This window comes from Pseudophryne corroboree, chromosome 6 (genome assembly GCF_028390025.1).
Source record: "Pseudophryne corroboree isolate aPseCor3 chromosome 6, aPseCor3.hap2, whole genome shotgun sequence".
Lineage (NCBI taxonomy): Eukaryota > Metazoa > Chordata > Amphibia > Anura > Myobatrachidae > Pseudophryne > Pseudophryne corroboree.
In genome coordinates this window covers 494704405-494723213 of record NC_086449.1, presented here as the reverse complement: position 1 = coordinate 494723213, position 18809 = coordinate 494704405, and the positions used below count along the sequence as shown (strand labels likewise).

General features: G+C 40.6%; 1 protein-coding gene across 2 annotated transcripts in view; it reads left to right on the top strand.

The window, feature by feature from the left end:
• The window catches only part of NELL2 (neural EGFL like 2), a 489529-nt gene that overhangs the window by 217058 nt on the left and 253662 nt on the right, over positions 1–18809 (top strand). For both annotated transcript variants that reach the window (XM_063927346.1, XM_063927345.1), the window contains one exon: positions 8825–8927. In XM_063927346.1, the coding sequence (XP_063783416.1) occupies positions 8825–8927 (103 nt within the window). The remainder of the gene's footprint in view (positions 1–8824; positions 8928–18809) is intronic.

Here is an 18809-nt window from a genome sequence, read left to right as displayed (position 1 = left end):
ACTTCCTTATGCCTTCTCCAGGTTAATACATCTGCCCCTCAGTTTGATCTTCCCACAGGTGAATACTTTGGTATCCAGACTCTAGGTCGACATCCATTAGGTCGACGCCTATTGGCCGCAGTGACCAGGTCGACACCGGAAATAGGTTAACACGGCCATAAGGGCAACATAAACAAGGTCAACATGGAAAAAGGTCGACAATAGTTTTTCAGATTTTTTTTTTTACTTTTTCTTACTTTACGATCTACGTGTACTACGATTGGGAATGGTAACCTGTTCTATTATGGGTTCTGTTGGCTTTTGGTACTCTCATTTATTAATCTCTTATCCAGATAATAAAGCTAAAACCCAATAACAATGGAAAGCAGAGGTACACACTACGTTTACGACTAAACAGTGGGAAACTATCTTAGTGCACATTATGTCTAAATGGCGCAATCATGCTGTGCTACAATTTAAATTACTTCACAGCTTATACCTCACCCCAATAAAATTATGTAAAATGTGGCCCTCACAATCTAAATTGTGTTGGAGGAATTGTTCATCCACCGTGGACATATTTTATACCTTCTGGCAGTGCCAGCGTGTTCAGCAGGTATGGCAAGAGGTTTTTAAGTTCGTTTTGAAAGTTAGAGACCATATAATAGAAACATAGAAACATAGAATTTGATGGCAGATAAGAACCACTTGGACCATCTAGTCTGCTCCTGTTTTTTACCATATTTTTATCTCAAACCTTATTTGATCCTTATTTCTTTGTAAGGATATCCTTATGTCTATCCCATGCATGTTTAAATTGCTCTACTGTCTTAGCCTCCACCACTTCTAATGGGAGGCTATTCCATTTGTCCACTACCCTTTCTGTGAAGTTATTTTTCCTCAAATTTCCCCTGAACCTCCCCCGTCCAGTCTCAGTGCATGTCCTTGTGTCCTATTGCTTCTCTTCATTTGGAGAATGTTTCCCTCCTAGACTTTGTTAAAACCCTTGATATATTTGAAAGTTTCTATCATGTCCCCCCTTTCCCTTCTCTGCTCCAAACTATACATATTGAGATTTTTAGTCTTTCTGGGTATGTTTTGTGATGTCGGCCATGCACCATTTTAGTTGCCCTTCTTTAATGTAATAATATTCTTTTGAAGATATGTCCTCCAGAATTGAACACAGTATTCTAGATGAGGCCGTACCAATGACCTATACAGTGGCATTATTACTTATTTCTTTCTGCTGCTGATTCCTCTCCCAATGCAGCCAAGCATCTGACTAGCCTTCCTCATTGCTTTGTTACATTGCTTACCTGCCTTTAAGTCACCTGAAATAGTGACTCCTAGATCCCTTCCTCCTCAGTAGTTTCCAGTATAGTGCCATTAATCCTATATTTAGCCTTTGGATTTTTGAGACCCAAGTGCATGATTTTGCATTTTCTGGCATTAACCTGTAATTGCCACACTCTTGACCATTCCTCTAGTCTACCTAGGTCCTCAATCATTTGTTTTACCCCACCTTGTGTGTCTACCCTGTTGCATACCTTTGTGTCATCTGCAAAAAGCATACTTTCCCTTTATTGCCATTTGCAGTGTCACCAATAAAGATATTACAAAGCACTGGTCCAAGTACAGATCCTTGGGGTGCTCCACTGGTAACATTTCCCTCCTGTGAATGCACTTCATTTACCACAACTCTCTGTTTTCTATCCTGCAATCAAGATCTTATCCATTCAATAATCCTAGTAACCAAACCCAAGCTTCCAAGTTTATTTAGCAGTCTGCGATGTGGAACAGTGTCAAAAGCCTTACTAAAGTCTAGATTAGCTATATCCACGGCTCCATCTTTATCCATTGCTTTAGTCACACAGTCAAAAAAGTCAATAAGATTTGTTAAACATGATCTCCCCCCAGTGAATCCATGCTGTTTGGGATCCTGTAAATTGCTGGATTTGAGATAATCTACAATTCTTTCTTTTAAGAGTTTCCATCAGTTTCCCTACTACTGATGTAAGACTCACTGGTCTGTAGTTGTTTGCCCCTTCCTTGCTTCCACTTTTGTGCAGTGGGACTACGTTCGCACTTTTCCAGTCCTCTGGAAGTACTCCTGTAGCTAATGACTGGTTGAATAATTCTGTTAATGGTGCTACCAGCACCTCTTTAAATTCTTTTAGTATCCTTGGATGTATCCCATCTGGCCCCATATATTTACACTTTCAGCTTTGAGAGTTCTATTATGACCTTCTCCTCTGTAAATGTACTTGTTTCATTTTCCTGAATATCCCTGCAACTTAACTGTGGCTCCTTCCCCTCTCTTTCAGTAATGAATACTGAGCAAAAATAATTATTAAGATGATCTGCTATTACATTGTCTCCCTCAACAAGACTCCCAGTCTCTATCATTAGTTTTATTATTCCACCTTTTGTTTTTCTTCTTTCGCTTATAGACCTAAAAAAAAGTTTTGCCCCCTTTACCCACAGACTGGGCCATTTTCTCCTCAGCTTTGGCCTTTGCACATCTGATTACCTTCTTAGTCTCCTTCTGTCTAACAAGCTATATCCCTCTGTATGCATTATTTTGTGTCTGCTTATATATCCGAAAGCCATCTTTTTTGCTTTCACAATATTTGCTACTTCTTTCGCAAACGACACTGGCTTCCTTTTCCTTGTGTTTTTCCTAACACTTTGACACAAAGGTCTGTTGCCTTTAATATTGCACTTTTTAATGTTTCTCACCTATCCTGCACTGCTTCCAAGTTCTTCCACTCTGCCAAAGAATCGCTTACAGATTTTCCCATCCCTACAAAATCAGCCTTCCTAAAATCCAACACCTTTGTTTTTGAATGAGATGTCATTCTGTCTTTATGCTGCACCATACTGCTTGATGATCACTGGATCCCAGGTTTTTACCCCCTATAATACAGCCCTTCCCTCTAGTTGCCCTGCTTCAAGTCTAACCCATACAAATACTGAAACAACATAATGTTTTAGGTCAAATACTGATAGCTACGAAAAGCTCAGTAGCACAATTTTGGAAAAAGCAGTTACCGCCACAATTAAGCAAGATTATAGTTTAGGTACAATCTGCCTATTGGGAATCCCATATTTACAGACAGGTACATCATCCTCTATCAAATGGTGTAGTTGACAACTGTTATTAGGAGTTATGAAGGAGAGGTGCTCTTTAATACCCTCTTATCACCAACATCTGGGGATTTTCAATGGTTGGTACTTTTTCTCTTTCTCTGCTTTATCAATCTCCTGGGGTAAGTACATTTCTTCCTTACTGTGTTAAGTAGAGGTTCCCAAACCTGGTCCTCAAGGCACCCTAACTGTCCAGATTTAAGGAAATCCATGACTGAGCACAGATAGTGAATAAAATGGACCGTGGTCCTAATTAGGTCACGTGTGCCCAAGCATGGTTTAACAAAAACCTGGACCATTAGGGTGCCTTAAGGAATGATTTTGGGAACCTCTATTGTAAAGTAAGCTTTTTATAATCTAATTTTCTAAATGAAAATAATGATTGGAACATAGATGGAGATATAGTTTGGTGGATGGATTAGCTTATAAGAAGTGGTAAAGTGAAGGCAGGTTGAGATTTATCGCTTCAGAAGGCTGATCATGTAACTGGCTAGCATCATAACAGCTTTTGTGATCTTACTGTTTGTTACAGAACTGTCAGTTACCAGCTGTATTTGCTTATTTCACTTCTCACAGTGTACTGTAAGTTAAGATTGTTTTACCCTAAATGTAAGGTAGATAAAAATAATAATAATAAATAATAGATAAGAGCTCATGTATCACTGAATTATAAAGTAAATGATAAAACTTGTTGCGTATGGTATATGGTGTCTAGCCAATCAGCTCCTAAGTGTCATGTGTTTGAAAAATTACAGTTGAGAGCTGATTGGCTGGAGCACCATTTATCATAAGCAACAAGTTTTATCATTCACAATGAGTTTTATCACTCATTGATAAATGGGCCCCAAAGAAAGATTTTCATAATGAAGTGCTTCCAGGTTGTAATTTTTCGCCTCCCTACAGATGGAGCCTCGCTCATCTATACCATCTATTGTGTTTGTCCGAATCACGGAGTCGCAGTGTGCCTGGTCGCAAGGCAGCATGTTTTGTTGCAGAGTGGCACATAGAGCTTAGAGAGGCGCATGGCGTTACCAGTGAGTGTAATACCAGTTATCATCCACCAGATGTCGCTTCTGAAAATCACCATTGCGCGTGCGTGAGGTTAGCAGAGCTGCCCAGCAAATGACTGCTCACTCAGGCCAGTCATCTCTCTTTACAAATGAATGTGCCTTCTGTTTTTTTTCTAATTTTGCCGAAACCAGTCCTGTCATACTTTGTATACAGTCTCAGACATGCACACAGGTAGACTGTCAGAATTAGAAAAAAACTGCTACTTAGTAGACAAACATACAAGTGTGACTTTTCAAATTCCGAGAGTCTTATTTTTATGAGACTGAGTTTACTGTACTTCTTCCTGGGCCTCCCCATTGCATACAGCATCCCTTTATTTACAGTATGCTGTATACTTCATGTTCCTGATTGACTCTCTCCGTGTTACCGTTGGTCTGTGTGTATAACATTACAGTTGTCCCTGGCCATTTGCCAGAGCTTACTAAGAGTACACTATTACAGTACAATTACTGTACTGTGTATCCATCCACAGCTATTCGCTCTACAGTACTGGATTAGTGGCGCATTAGCCACCCAGTGGTGAATATGTGTATTGCATGCTGTGTATGTTGTTGCACCTCAACAAGCCTCTCCATGCAACAACTTAACAACCTGAGCTATAGCTAAGACGCGACAAATACTCCGTTTAGGCAGAGAAACTGCAACAATGAGGGAGGCTCCATCTGTATGCTGTTCATGAAGAGAGTGCACTTTTAATGGCTGTAACCCCTAGGTAGTGGGCTGTATTGTTGGTAATTCAGTGCAGGGATGTATGGTGTTAAAAGTTGTTTTGTTTTGTCAGCCTATAAGCAGTGATGGGGAACCTTTGGCACTCCAGCTGTTGTTGAACTACACATCCCGGCATGTCCTGCTACAGTTTTAGCATGGCCAAATAGCAAAGCTGTAGCAGGGCATGCTGGCATGTGTAGTTCAACAACAGCTGGAGTGCCAAAGGTTCCCCATCACTGGCCTATAGCATGTAGGGGTGATAGGGTTTAAGGGAGTAGATAATTTACTTCAGCAAGTGCAAGGCAAGGCTCTGTCTCTTTTTCTTGTGTTTTTCCCTCCCTCACTCTTTTTTTGGCCTTTTGGGCAGTGAGAAAGAACTGCATGACAGTGGTGGTTGTAGATCAGTCAGTAATCATTAAGCCCTGTCCCCATCCCGTGGACCCATGGATCGTGGTAGTTTTTCCATGGTGGGGGCGGAGCCTAGTGATCTGTCAATCCAGCCCTGCTCCTCAAAGTGGGCTGCAGCGTCTCCTCTCTGGGCTTCTCCGGAGACAGACAAAGGGGTACATTTACTAAGCAGTGATAAGAATGGAGAAGTGAGCCAGTGGAGAAATTTCCCCGTCAACCAATCAGCAGCTCTGTATCATTTTATAGTATGCAAATTATAGATGTTACTTCAGTGCTAATTGGTTGCCATGGGCAACGTCTCCACTTGCTCACTTCTCCGCTCTTATCACTGATTAGTAAATGTACCCCAAAGTAGGTAAGTATGTGTTTCTCTCTGCAACAACTGCTCTCACCATTCTACATTTACTTCTGCTAAGATTGCTGCATAACACCTGAACCAGACTCTAGAAATAGCCCTTGATGAAGTGGCTCTAGCTCCATCACACTTCATGTAATCTTAGATGACAACCATGGCACTGTAAAGTAAGAAGATACCTACAAAAACTCTTACGTAAAGTAGAACTTAAGTGGCGTAAATCTGTAACTCCAAGCAGTGGCATACATTTATGCCAGGTGCCCAGAGGGGATCCGGACTGAAAGTCGACAGTAACTAGGTCGACAATGTCTAGGTCGACCACTATTGGTCGACAGTAACTAGGTCGACAGGGTGTCTAGGTCGACAGGGTCTTTAGGTCGACATGTTCTAGGTCGACAGGTCAAAAGGTCGACATGAGTTTTTCACAATTTTTTTCTTTTATTGAACCTTTTCATACTTAACGATCCACGTGGACTACGATTGGAACGGTAATCTGTGCCGAGCGAAGCGGTAGCGGAGCGAAGGCACCATGCCCGAAGCATGGCGAGCGAAGCGAGCCATGCGAGGGGACGCGGTGCACTATTTGGGGTTCCCGGTCACTCTATGAAGAAAACGACACCAAAATAACATTAAAAACTCATGTCGACCTTTTGACCTGTCGACCTAGAACATGTCGACCTAAAGACCCTGTCGACCTAGACACCCTGTCGACCTAGTTACTGTCGACCAATAGTGGTCGACCTAGACATTGTCGACCAATAGTGGTCGACCTAGACATTGTCGACATAGTTACTGTCGACTTTCAATACCACACCTGCCCAGAGACATAATAGAAGGTGATGCCGTCTCCCCTCCCCAGTGGCTCCTTCCTGCACATTTGCCGATGTCCGTTGGCACATGCGCAGTAGCACAGGTGAAGGGGAGAAAGGAGGAAGATATGCGATTGCAATGCGATCCTACTTATCCTTTCACTGTTTGTTTCTCTGAATTCACCTTCTCTTCTCAATCTATACTATGTCTTTTGGCAAGCGTTCAGCTTTTTTAAATTTAGGTATCTGTATGTGAATGATACTCAAATATACCTACAGTAATCTCCAGACTTGTCACCAGCTGTATTGGGGAAATACTGTATGCAATATGTTGCACCTATCCTTGTGTCTCAATGTATATTTCCCTCTAGACTGTAATCTTGCAAGCAGGGCCCTCCTACCTCTTTGTCTGTCTGTTATTACCCAGTATTGTTTTATTACAATTTTTTTTCCTAATTGTAAAGAGCAACAGAAAATTCTGGTGCGATATAAGTAACCGTCAATAAATAAGCCCAGGTTGGTTTTTAGGACATATCAATAGTCTCTGTAATGCATGGACGTTATATAATTGTTGATTGTAGAACTGTTTTATTATCAAAATTGATTTTACACCTAAAAGTACGGTGTTAAAAAAAAAAATCTATTATACACAGTTATTTTAAAAATAAATATCTTCACATTTAACAGATTTTCTGGTATGTGTTCAGTTAACTGGCTCCACTGTACCACTGTTTCAGCTAATGGTTTACACAGTGGATGTTGCTGTGTTCAAATCTCATCTCCCGCTGAATTTCTGTCATGATAAATTATTCACTGGCAGCAAATTTGAAATGATGGAATATCGGTTTGTGCACCTCTGAATGAAATACCATGGTGCCCATATCATTAACAAGTACCAATGATTTATATAAACAATAATTGTTGTGACTAAATACTTTTATATAATTCCAAATGGAACTGCTATCCTGCGCGTGAAGCTGGTCTTGTTTTGCAAAGTGTTTGCTGTAGGTTTTGTGCTTGTTCACCAGAAAGAGTGAACTGTTGGAGGAAGTGAAGCGGGCAAGGACCCATGTATAAGTTCTGATGTCTGTTAGTTTCCGCCAGAGTCATGAGACAGACCATTGCTAGCACACTTTACGTCATAGGAACCTGCAAGATTAATTGGCAAGCGAAAATTAAGGTCACCCATGTGCAGGAACAACATTCTTGATTAATAGCCATTACACTTCACCATTGTAGATGCTGCAAATGTAGTATGTAGTATTATTATTTACAGTTTCTTATATAGCACAGCATATTCTGTTGCGCTTTACAATTGGAAACAACAGTGATAAGACAAACTGGGTAATAACAGACAGACATAGAGGTAGGAAGGCCCTGCTCGCAAGCTTACAAAGTATAAAATACTTTAGTGGATTAATGTATGTTGATGAGACTACCAATAAAATGAAACATTGCATTTTTAAGGTCTAATTTGTGAGTTATTAATTATCCTAAAATTTGAAGAGTGTACGATTAAACTGTATTTTTAAAAATAATTAAATTAATAAACAAGATATTTTTGTAAGCTCATTATCTCTGTTTTGTCAACCTCGGCCCCAATTTTTATTCAGATGATTTGCAGAGAATGTTTCTTTTCTCATAACTAAAAAAAAAAAAACTTTTTTAAATTAGCAGCATCTTTGCAGCATTAATAGGAAATAAGTAGAAGAAAGCAACAACAAACTGAAATAATGATGGAGTGGTGATTGCTTGCAAGTTCTATAATGTAGAGAAGGGAGAAGATTTCTTAGCACAAAATACTTTCTTTTCAAGTTATTAGAGAAGTCTTTTGAAATCTTCAGTTTTGATAGGTTAGAAACAGCTATAATATATAATTGATTCCACAACAGGAAGAATACCAATGATTATTTGAAAATCATGTATGGTTTTCAGTTTAGGTACGTTGTTTTGTTTAATATATTATTGTTGATAATGTAACTTGTGGATTATTATTCCTTTTTTTAATGTGTTAAATTGCCTAATGTGACCTATGGACCCTACGATTGGTTACCCTACTGATGCAGTACAATTATATTCATTTATTAAAGGCTTAAGTAAAAATATAAACGGTTCAGATACAGCAGATATGATTGCTAGATTGATAGTAACCATTTTAATGTCTATTGCTACAGATATGAAGCATTCTCTTCTTCCTATTTATTTTGGTCTTTAGGATATTTCTAATCTCATCATGAGCCTCTTAATTTACTTTGTGACACAGCTTTTAAATGTTAATCCTATTATTCTGTATGTCTGTATATTGCAATGGTAATTTACATGATTTGATTTGATTTTTATTCCACAGAATGGCACTGTTCAGTGTGAAACATTAATATGCACAGAACCGACTTGTCCAGCTTATTCTGCACCTGCATTTGTTCCTGGCAAATGTTGTAAAGAATGCCAATGTAAGTGTATTTATGTGTCTAATGGTACAACTCACTGTGCTGTACTTTACATATTGCACATTGTTTATTGTAAGCATATTGGCAGGTTGCATTCTCAGTCCAGAATCAATCACACACACATACACATACCAGTACCAATTTTATTATTTTCATTATTGGATGAACTTGTAAGTTCCAGATTTTCTCAAATATCTTTAAGTGGAATAGCCATCATTGTAATATGGATTTGGAATACTATATTGGCTAGCTGGCTTATGTGTTATCAAAGCCTTTTTTACACTGCATAACATTGGGTCGACTGTTGTATATTAATAGCATTGGATTCCTATGCCATTATACTGTATGTCTGCAAAATGGCTATTTTATTAGAATATATTGTTTAGAATACTGTATTTGTCTCTTATTTTTTGTATGTTGTATTGTGATACATACAGTGTTAGTATTAAATATTTTCATTTTTATATATGCTAGGTATTCTAGTACAGTATATATACTTTTTGCCATTGCTAACCCCACTAGGTATATACAGGTCTTTTGTACAGTGCTGGTCCCCAGGGCCGGTTCTAGCCCTTGTGGCGCCCCGGGCGAAAAATAGGGGCGTGGCTTCATACAGGGGCATGGTCAGTTACGCCCCCTGTAGAGTTATGCCCCCATTTGTGCCCCCTGTAGAGTAGTGCCGCTTACAAAAAAAAAAAATAATAATACTTACTATCCCCGCTCCTGATTCCCGACGGCTGCAGGCCGGCGCCGCTCCTCTCCTCTGATCTATGGGAGAGACGTCATGATGTCTCTCCCATAGCACAGCATAGATAGACACTAGAAGTCAATTATGACCCCTAGCGTCTGTGCCAGTCCCACAATGCACCGCACAGCAAAGGTCCTCTCCATAATGAAGGGAAACTAGACTGGTAGCGTCTAGTTCCCTTCACAGCGGGGAGCACTGCCAAACAGTAGTGGATCTTGCCATGGTGCAGCACCCTCCGGATGGCGCCGGCGCCCTCCGGAAGGCAGCACCCCGGGCAACAGTCCTGCTTGCCCGTGGCAAGATTCGCTACTGCTGGTCCCCTACTCTTTATCTATAAATTAGTAAATATCCCCTGCTTTCCTTTCTCTGCCACCCCCCAACACACACACACACACACACACACACACACACACACATATCCCTCACCTTATCTTTATCCTTGTTCATGCGCTGCTTCACTTACAGTTTATTTATTTATTTATTTTTCTATTCTGCGTGGTCTCAATCTGGCTGGCTGAGCAGCAGGCCCTCCTCTGTGTCTCCAGTCCTGGCTCCTCTGTTTCACTAAGTTTGGGATAGAGAGCTGCGCTAGCACTTTAATGTTTCAAGTAGCAGCTATGGAAAAAAATATGGTTTTCCACTTTCCCTATAGATATAGGTAAAAAAATAGAGATGTAATTTCCCAGCGCTCACTATAAACAATAATCAATGCATATATATCTGTAAATGAATTTATTGTAAGATATATAAATTTAAAAATACAAAAAAATATATATATGTGAATTTGGTTAGTTCTAATACCGGTATACAAGTAACATTTAACACTGACAATACAAGACAAACCTATAATGTGAGCTGACGATAAGTAGATATGCGTCAGCATTTTACTCTGCTTATACTTGCTAGATGGTAATCGTAAGTTATTCAAATGGACTTACAGTTGTGCTCATAAGTTTACATACCCTAGCAGAATTTGTGATTTTCTGGCCATTTGTCAGAGAATATGAAAGATAACTCACAAACTTTTCTTTCACTCATGGTTAGTGGTTGGGTGAAGCCATTTATTGTCAAACAACTGTGTTTACTCTTTTTAAATCATAATGATAACAGAAACTACCCAAATGACCCTGATCAAAAGTTTACATACCCCAGTTCTTAATACCGTGTATTGCCCCCTTTAACATCAATGACAGCTTGAAGTCTTTTGTGGCAGTTGTGGATGAGGCTCTTTATTTTCTCAGATGGTAAAGCTGCCCATTCTGAATGCCAAAAAGCTTCCAGTTCCTGTAAATTCTTGGGCTGTCTTGCATGAACTGCACGTTTGAGATCTCCCCAGAGTGGCTCCATGATATTGAGGTCAGGAGACTGAGATGGCTACTCCAGAACCTTCACTTTATTCTGCTGTAGCCAATGACAGGTCGACTTGGCCTTGTGTTTTGGATCATGTCATGTTGGAACGTCCAAGTACGTCCCATGCGCAGCTTCCGGGCTGATGAGTGCAAATTTTCCTCCAGTATTTTCTGATAACATGCTGCATTCATCTTGCCATCAATTTTGGCCAAGTTTCCAGTGCCTTTGTAGCTCACACATCCCCAAAACATCAGCGATCCACCTCCGTGTTTCACAGTAGGAATGGTGTACCTTTCATCATAGGCCTTGTTGACTCCTCTCCAAATGTAACATTTATGGTTGTGGCCAAAAAGTTCAATTTTGGTCTCATCACTCCAAATGACTTTGTTCCAGAAGTTTTGAGGCTTGTCTCTGTGCTGTTTGAAGTATTGTAAGCGTGATGCTTTGTGGCATTTGCGTAGTAATGGCTTTCTTCTGGCGACTCGACTATGCAGCCCATTTTTCTTCAAATGCCTCCTTATTGTGCATCTTGAAACAACCACACCACTTTTTTTCAGAGAGTCCTGTATTTCAGCTGAAGTTATTTGTGGATTTTTCTTTGCATCCCGAACAAATATCAGAAAATACTGGAGGAGTGGCCATCTCAGTCTCCTGAACTCAATATCATTGAGCCATTCTGGTGAGATCTCAAACGTGCAGTTCATGCAAGACAGCCCAAGAATTTACAGGAACTGGAGGCTTTTTGGCAAGAAGAATGGGCAGCTTTACCATCTGACAAAATAAAGAGCCTCATCCACAACTGCCACAAAAGACTTCAAGCTGTCATTGATGTTAAAGGGGGCAATACACGGTATTAAGAACTGGGGTATGTAAACTTTTGATCAGGGTCATTTGGGTAGTTTCTGTTGTCATTATGATTTAAAAAGAGTAAACACAGTTGTTTGACAATAAATGGCTTCACCCAACCACTAACCATGAGTGAAAGAAAAGTTTGTGAGTTATCATTCATATTCTCTGACAAATGGCCAGAAAATCACAAATTCTGCTAGGGTATGTAAACTAATGAGCACAACTGTATGTTCCATATGAATATTTCAGTCTGTATGTTCCGTTGTAGTCAAGCAGATAACGGACAGTTTTAAAATTCTTTCAATGAAGGGAAAAAAATGATTTCCAAGACTGGAAAAAAGGTGCTGGTATTACACAGTGTGATTCCTCTCTGTAACGTCTCCCGTTGGCCGGGTGTGTAAACTGTAATCCACACTGGTACTCACTTGAGATTCCTGTACCGGAGGTGCGCGCCACACTCATCCGAAAGTATAGGTGTCTGCCGGCAGACCGATCGGTTTCTCGCTACGGTGGTTAGCGTGCAGGCTTCCCGTTTCGTTGCTCCGCAATCAACGCGTTTCACATGCATGACCAGGCTTCATCCTCTATTTCACTGACTCATGGATAAGAGTTCCTGACTACTTAATTCCCGGCCACTGCCGTAGGGGAAGGAGAGCATCAAAGGATAACCAAGTGTACTGCATGCTTATCTACTGCGGCGGGTCCTACTGTTGCTTCCACCAGCAAGTGGTGCTTCTAGGCACATCTCCGGTGCCTAGTGGGAAATCCACCACTTCAGAGTGGCACGCATTTGAGTACTGCACAAGCAGTACATGGATTGGTTCCCTACTTTAGTGTCTGCAAGCTAGAACTTTTCATGACAGCTTTTTTTTTATTGGTATTGAATAAGACAATTTCTACCACTGTATTATGCAATACTAATGTAGGATATGAAAATACAATGCCTTTTACCCAGGGCTCTGGAGAGAGGGGCCAGGCCCAGGTACTTAGGGTATGAGGCTTAATTCTATGTACGTGTATGTGCTGTGGGGGTGGGGGGGGGGGGGAGTGGCGTACAAGCTTCAGCCAGGGACAGATCCAATGAGGGGGGAAGGGGGTAGCAGTGTGATCATTCCCCTCTGCACATCATGCAGCCTCCCTGACCCACTGCAGCTCAGCACACAGCAGCCTGTGCTGTGCTGGGTAGAGAGGCTGATACCGCTGACATATATACGTTTGAGAATAAGATACATTTACCATTTTATTTAGAAATTTTTAGCTAACCTTATCTCAAGATACTTTGGAGCTGTCCTGAATGTTTAATACTACCCAGCTTGTCTCTATTATGCATGCTGTAGTAATGCCTTTATCAGCAAACTTGAATAAGGATTTTGTCATCAAATAGAAAATGTGTATATACCACTGTAATTTAATTATGTGATTTTCATTTAGACACTCAGAAAGCCCATGAAGACCATAGCTAATTACAGCAATTATGATCATTATACATATTATAACATGCTTACCAGAGTCGGCACAATGTGTAAGCAAGGTATGCAGTGCAGGGAGGAGTCGGGCTGGAGAGCTTTACCTGCTAACTGGGTTCCCTCCCTCGATCTGTGCTCATTGGCCACCAGCCTCTTCTCCTCCACTAAGTTATTAGTGAGCCTCTTTATATATCACCTTATATCCTTAACTTTTAGGATTAGGGGAACTATATATATATTTTATATATATATATATATATTTTTTTTCATTTCTAATATATACTAATGGGGGTTTTTATCAAAGCTCGTAGAGAGATAAAATTGTGAGAGATAAAGTACCAGCCAATAAGCTTCTGCCTTCCATTTTACAGGCAGTGTTTGAAAAATGTCAGTTAGGAGCTGATTGGTTGGTACTTTATCTCTCTACAAGCTTTGATAAATGCCCCCTATATGCTTTATGCATTAATTGAATCTTGTATCTCAACTGAGAGATAGAGCAACATTACATTATTGACATAATGGATTATGGATAAACTAATTTGCATTCAGCATATGCAAATTATTTTGCCCATAAAGCATTATGATTGTAACTAATATCCCATCCCTAATACCTTAACCCTTAACCCAAACTGCTAAACCAACCCAAAGACCCTATCCCTAATGCCCTAACCTGTAACCCAATCCCCTTAACTAACCCTAATACTCTAACCCCTAACCTGAATACCCTAACCCTAAAGGGCAGACTGGATGGGCCATATGGTTCTTATCTGCCCTCAAGTGTTTCGACAGTATGTTAAATTATGTGTTGCGCTCTTTTACTATCTAGTTAACATATAAGAATGAATGGTGATTGACATATAGTAAGTATTCTACAATAAACATATATTAGAAAAAAAATAGTGCCTCCCTAATCCTAATGGTATGTGATATAAACTACCCAGCTATATAAGATTATTTGTGATTATGGTGAGATGTTGGGATAAGACCATTATGGATCACCCTCTCCACATGTCTTTTCATGCTTTCTTCTTGTGGAAAAAGCTGAAGAATCTGTTCCCCAAGGGGAAGCTATGTCCAGCACTGGGAAAAAGGGGTAACCCTGATCCTTCTGGCAGAAGGAAGGAGGAAACTTAAAATTCCATTTTCCTTATATTGGGCCTTTAGGCTATGAGGGGATGAGAAGCAGTGTGGTTCTACTCCTTATGGAAGTGGGTGCAAATTTATAGTTTGTATGGGGATGCTAAACACCCTAGCGTTGGTCCTGATGCTAACTAATTATATTCTGACTTCGCTATGGTATGCACAGTGTTTAAACATGTTGGGTTGGTAACCAAGTAATCATATTCCATAGTTATAAGTATTGCTAGTTATCAGACTTGTACTTTATGTAAATTTACTTTAAGTAATTTATGATTATATATTACTCTAATGTAGTACTATGATGGTGGTGGTGGTAGGGTGTCCTTTATTGCTAGGGTCTCAACCATTACCGGCACTCTGCTACCGATTCATCCATGCAACAGTTTGTTGAAGAAATTGATCTGACTAAGTTTGAGTATCAAAGTATCCATCTTACTGGTATGTACTATATGGGACAGATAGACTGGAGCCATTTCAAATCCATTCCCAGCTAATTAAATAGCAGGTTCAGCTTGTCTGGTTTGCCAGCACTCCCATGCATGATGTCAGAGGCTGCTCTGGAATCTGCATACAGGTTATTGTGGGTGTTCCAGCAGTGGGGATTGCTCTAGAAAACTACAAAGGGAGGCTGGCCAAATATCCAATCTTATCCCAATGTTTACAATCCCTTTATCATAGTTCTAATCCATTTTAAAAACAGGTGGGTGAAGGCAGAGAAGACTACAGTAAGTTGTGTGAGCAGTATGTACATCTAGCTACTTGCAGTACTCTGCATGCAAACATCTACACAATGCTCCTATGCAGAGCCGGCCATAGGCATAGGCAAACTAGGAAATTGCCAAGGGCATTTGATATGCCTAGGGGCATCAGAAGCTTCTGCTGATTAAAATGATATGCGGCATGCCTATATTCTGTGTGTAGCATTTCATATGCAGATACAGCCACAGTCTCACACAGTATATAGACATGCTGCATATCATTTTAATCAGCAGAAGCTGCTTGTGCATGCTAGCCACATAGCAATGCAGATAAGATGCATTTTCATAAAAAAAGGTGCCCGACGTTAGCATTGAGGCAAGATTTATGAGGACACATCTGTATCCAAGCAGAGGCAGAGGTCACAGTGTTAGTGGCAGTGTGATTGCTGTGTGCATGTGAGTGGGTTGGTTGTGCAGTAGTGTTCAGAATATGTGTAAGGAGCATTATGTGTGTCATGTAAAAATGCATTAATAATGTGCAACATATGTGTAGGGGCACTGTGTATAAGGGCATTAATAATGTGCGGCATATGTGTAACAGGGTACTACTGTATGTGTGTCATTATGTGTATAGGGGCACTAATAATGTGCAGCAAATGTGTAGGGGGCACTATGTGTGTCATTATGTGTATAAGGGCATTAATAATGTACGGAATATGTGTAAGGGACATTGGTGGTCATTCCGAGTTGTTCGCTCGGTAATTTTCTTTGCATCGCAGCGATTTTCCGCTAATTGCGCATGCGCAATGTTCGCACTGCGACTGCGCCAAGTAAATTTGCTATGAAGATTGTTTTTTTACTCACGGCATTACGAGGTTTTTTCTTCGTTCTGGTGATCGTAATGTGATTGACAGGAAGTGGGTGTTTCTGGGCGGAAACTGGCCGTTTTATGGGAGTGTGTGAAAAAACGCTACCGTTTCTGGGAAAAACGCGGGAGTGGCTGGAGAAATGGAGGAGTGTCTGGGCGAACGCTGGGTGTGTTTGTGACGTCAAACCAGGAACGACAAGCACTGGACTGATCGCACTGGAAGAGTAAGTCTCGAGCTACTCAGAAACTGCACAGAGAAGTCTTTTCGCAATATTGCGAATCTTTCGTTCGCAATTTTGATAAGCTAAGATTCACTCCCAGTAGGCGGCGGCTTAGCGTGTGCAAAGCTGCTAAAAGCCGCTTGCGAGCAAACAACTCGGAATGACCACCATTATGTGTAAAAGGGCATTAATAAAGGTTGTCATAATGTGTAAGGCGCATTATGTTTATAAGGACATTAATAATGTGTCTCATATGTGTAAGGTGCATTACTGTGTGGAATTATGTGTATAAATGCATTACTAATGTGTGGCATTATTGTGTATAAGGTGCTCTACTATGTGGCGTTGCGTATAGAAAGGGCACTACTGTGTCATCTAATGTGAATAAAGAGCAATATGGTGTGGTGTAATGTGAATAAGGAGCAATTCAGTGTGATGTAATGTGAATAAGGGGCACTACTGTGAGGAGTAACGTTTCAGGTAAGGTGATACTACTGTGGGATGTAATATGAATTATGGACACGATCACATGATCAAATGTGAATAAAGTTGCAGTATTGTGTGGCGTAAATGGAATTGGGGTTACTATTGTGTGGTCATGCCTCTTGCCAGCAAAAACACACCCCTTTTTGGGCTGTGCGCCAAATGTGCGGACTGTTCCTATTTAAAATATAGGGGATACAAACACCAAAATAATGACTGCTATGGGTGAGGGGTGATGGTGCTGGAAAAGAGGTGCAAGGTCAGAGGCGTTACCAGCGGTGGTGCTAGGGGGCACCAGCCAAAATCTTGCCTAGGGCATCAAATTGGTTAGGGCCGGCTCTGCTCCTATGATCACTAAGATGTCAGTCTCATGGTGACTTACCATGTTGTCATCATTCCTACCTGTGATAAATAAGAACATCCACATGCAATATAATTGTGTGTTATATAGATAATTTTGTATCCTTGCTTATCCTACTGCTGGTGCTCTAGTTCTTGTGGAATACAGGTTTGTTTTGCATTGCAGCAGTGTTCTTTAAGATATCTATCACAGGAACATGTACATTAAGCCATGCTGGCAATGAAACAAAAAGGCTTCTCTCCGAAGCAAAAGAAATAAATTATTGACACTGCTGGTAGATTCTATTTATAGTCTTTTTCAAAAATGAATGACGTACAACCCACTGCCTTGGAGAGAGCTTCTGGAATAATAGAGAGCTGCTTACAGCTCGTTCGTGATTTAGACTGTGAAAGTATGCAGATGGAGAATTGTGTTAACAAGTGCTAATCTAAACTATTTTCTTTTACTGTAATAGGTAATCGCACTGGGCTGTGTTACAGGTTAAAAAGTTGTGGCTGTATTTAGCTGAAGGCAAATGATTGCTCGTGTGTATGCTATAAAACATGCTTTTATGCCGTGCAGTTGCAGCATTAAACCGCCTCCACACAGCTATAACTCTAAGGAGTCCTGCTGCTGTATAGGCCAAACAGCCCCACATCATCTCTAGTGCATGATGAAAGCCCCTGGAGTTACTCTTTTCACCTGAGTAACTAAAGATGTTAAAAGTGCTCAAATATACTCGTATCAGTTGACCAAAAAATAGAGACTTGTGCAACAGTATCTATACTGAGCAATATCCACGCTTTCATAAGCAACCTTTACACATTTATTTTATCATTAAGATGGCAAAGGTTGGTACAGAGTCTACATAAGCTAAATATTAGGTTTCCTCCGCCAAGTACTAACATGTTGCGGTCAAAGTGATATCAAACAGATTTGTTTTCACGTGCAGTTTACAAAACGACCGATTGGTTGCTTATAGGACACATGACATGAGCCCTTTCATTAAATAAGCTCTTTGTTGGTAGGATTTCCTGAAATAAAGTTCAGCAGTTCGATGTTCCTTTAAATAATGTTTTCTGGCTGTATACTAAACACTAGTTGGTGTCAATGCTAGGCATGTTCTGTAGGAAATTGTCTGTAATCTACTAACCTTTTGCTAGTGTTGTTGTTGGAGGATTGCCCTAAAGAAAGGGCCTTACAGCTTTCACGTAATCATATTTGCCCTGCTTTGTTTTGTGGTTGTTGGGTTTTTTTTGTCTAATGTGTCAGAAATATAAACATTCCTATAAAATTCCCATTCTTGCTGTTTCAATACTACGATTATATGATTCTATGTACATACCGTGAAGGTAAAATATGTTACTGCAGGTATGATAAACATGTATTTCCTCCCCACTCCAGGAGAGACAACTGCTACTGTAACCACATCTTTATGTATCAAACTTTGGAGAGAGGGAGATAAAGTACCAGCCAATCACATACCTCCCAACTGTCCCAATTCCAGCGGGACAGTCCCGCTACTCGGACACTGTCCTGTTTTCCCTCCCCCGGGCAGCATTGTCCCGCGGGTGGGGGGGGGGGGCAGTTTAGGGAGGCTTTGATCACTTGCTGCTCTGCAAAGCAGGTGGTGATCACTGAATACATGCTGTGTGCATGCGCATGGCATGAATTCAGTGTCAGGAAGGGAGTAGGGGGCTGCCCAGCTGCTCGGGGAGCGCT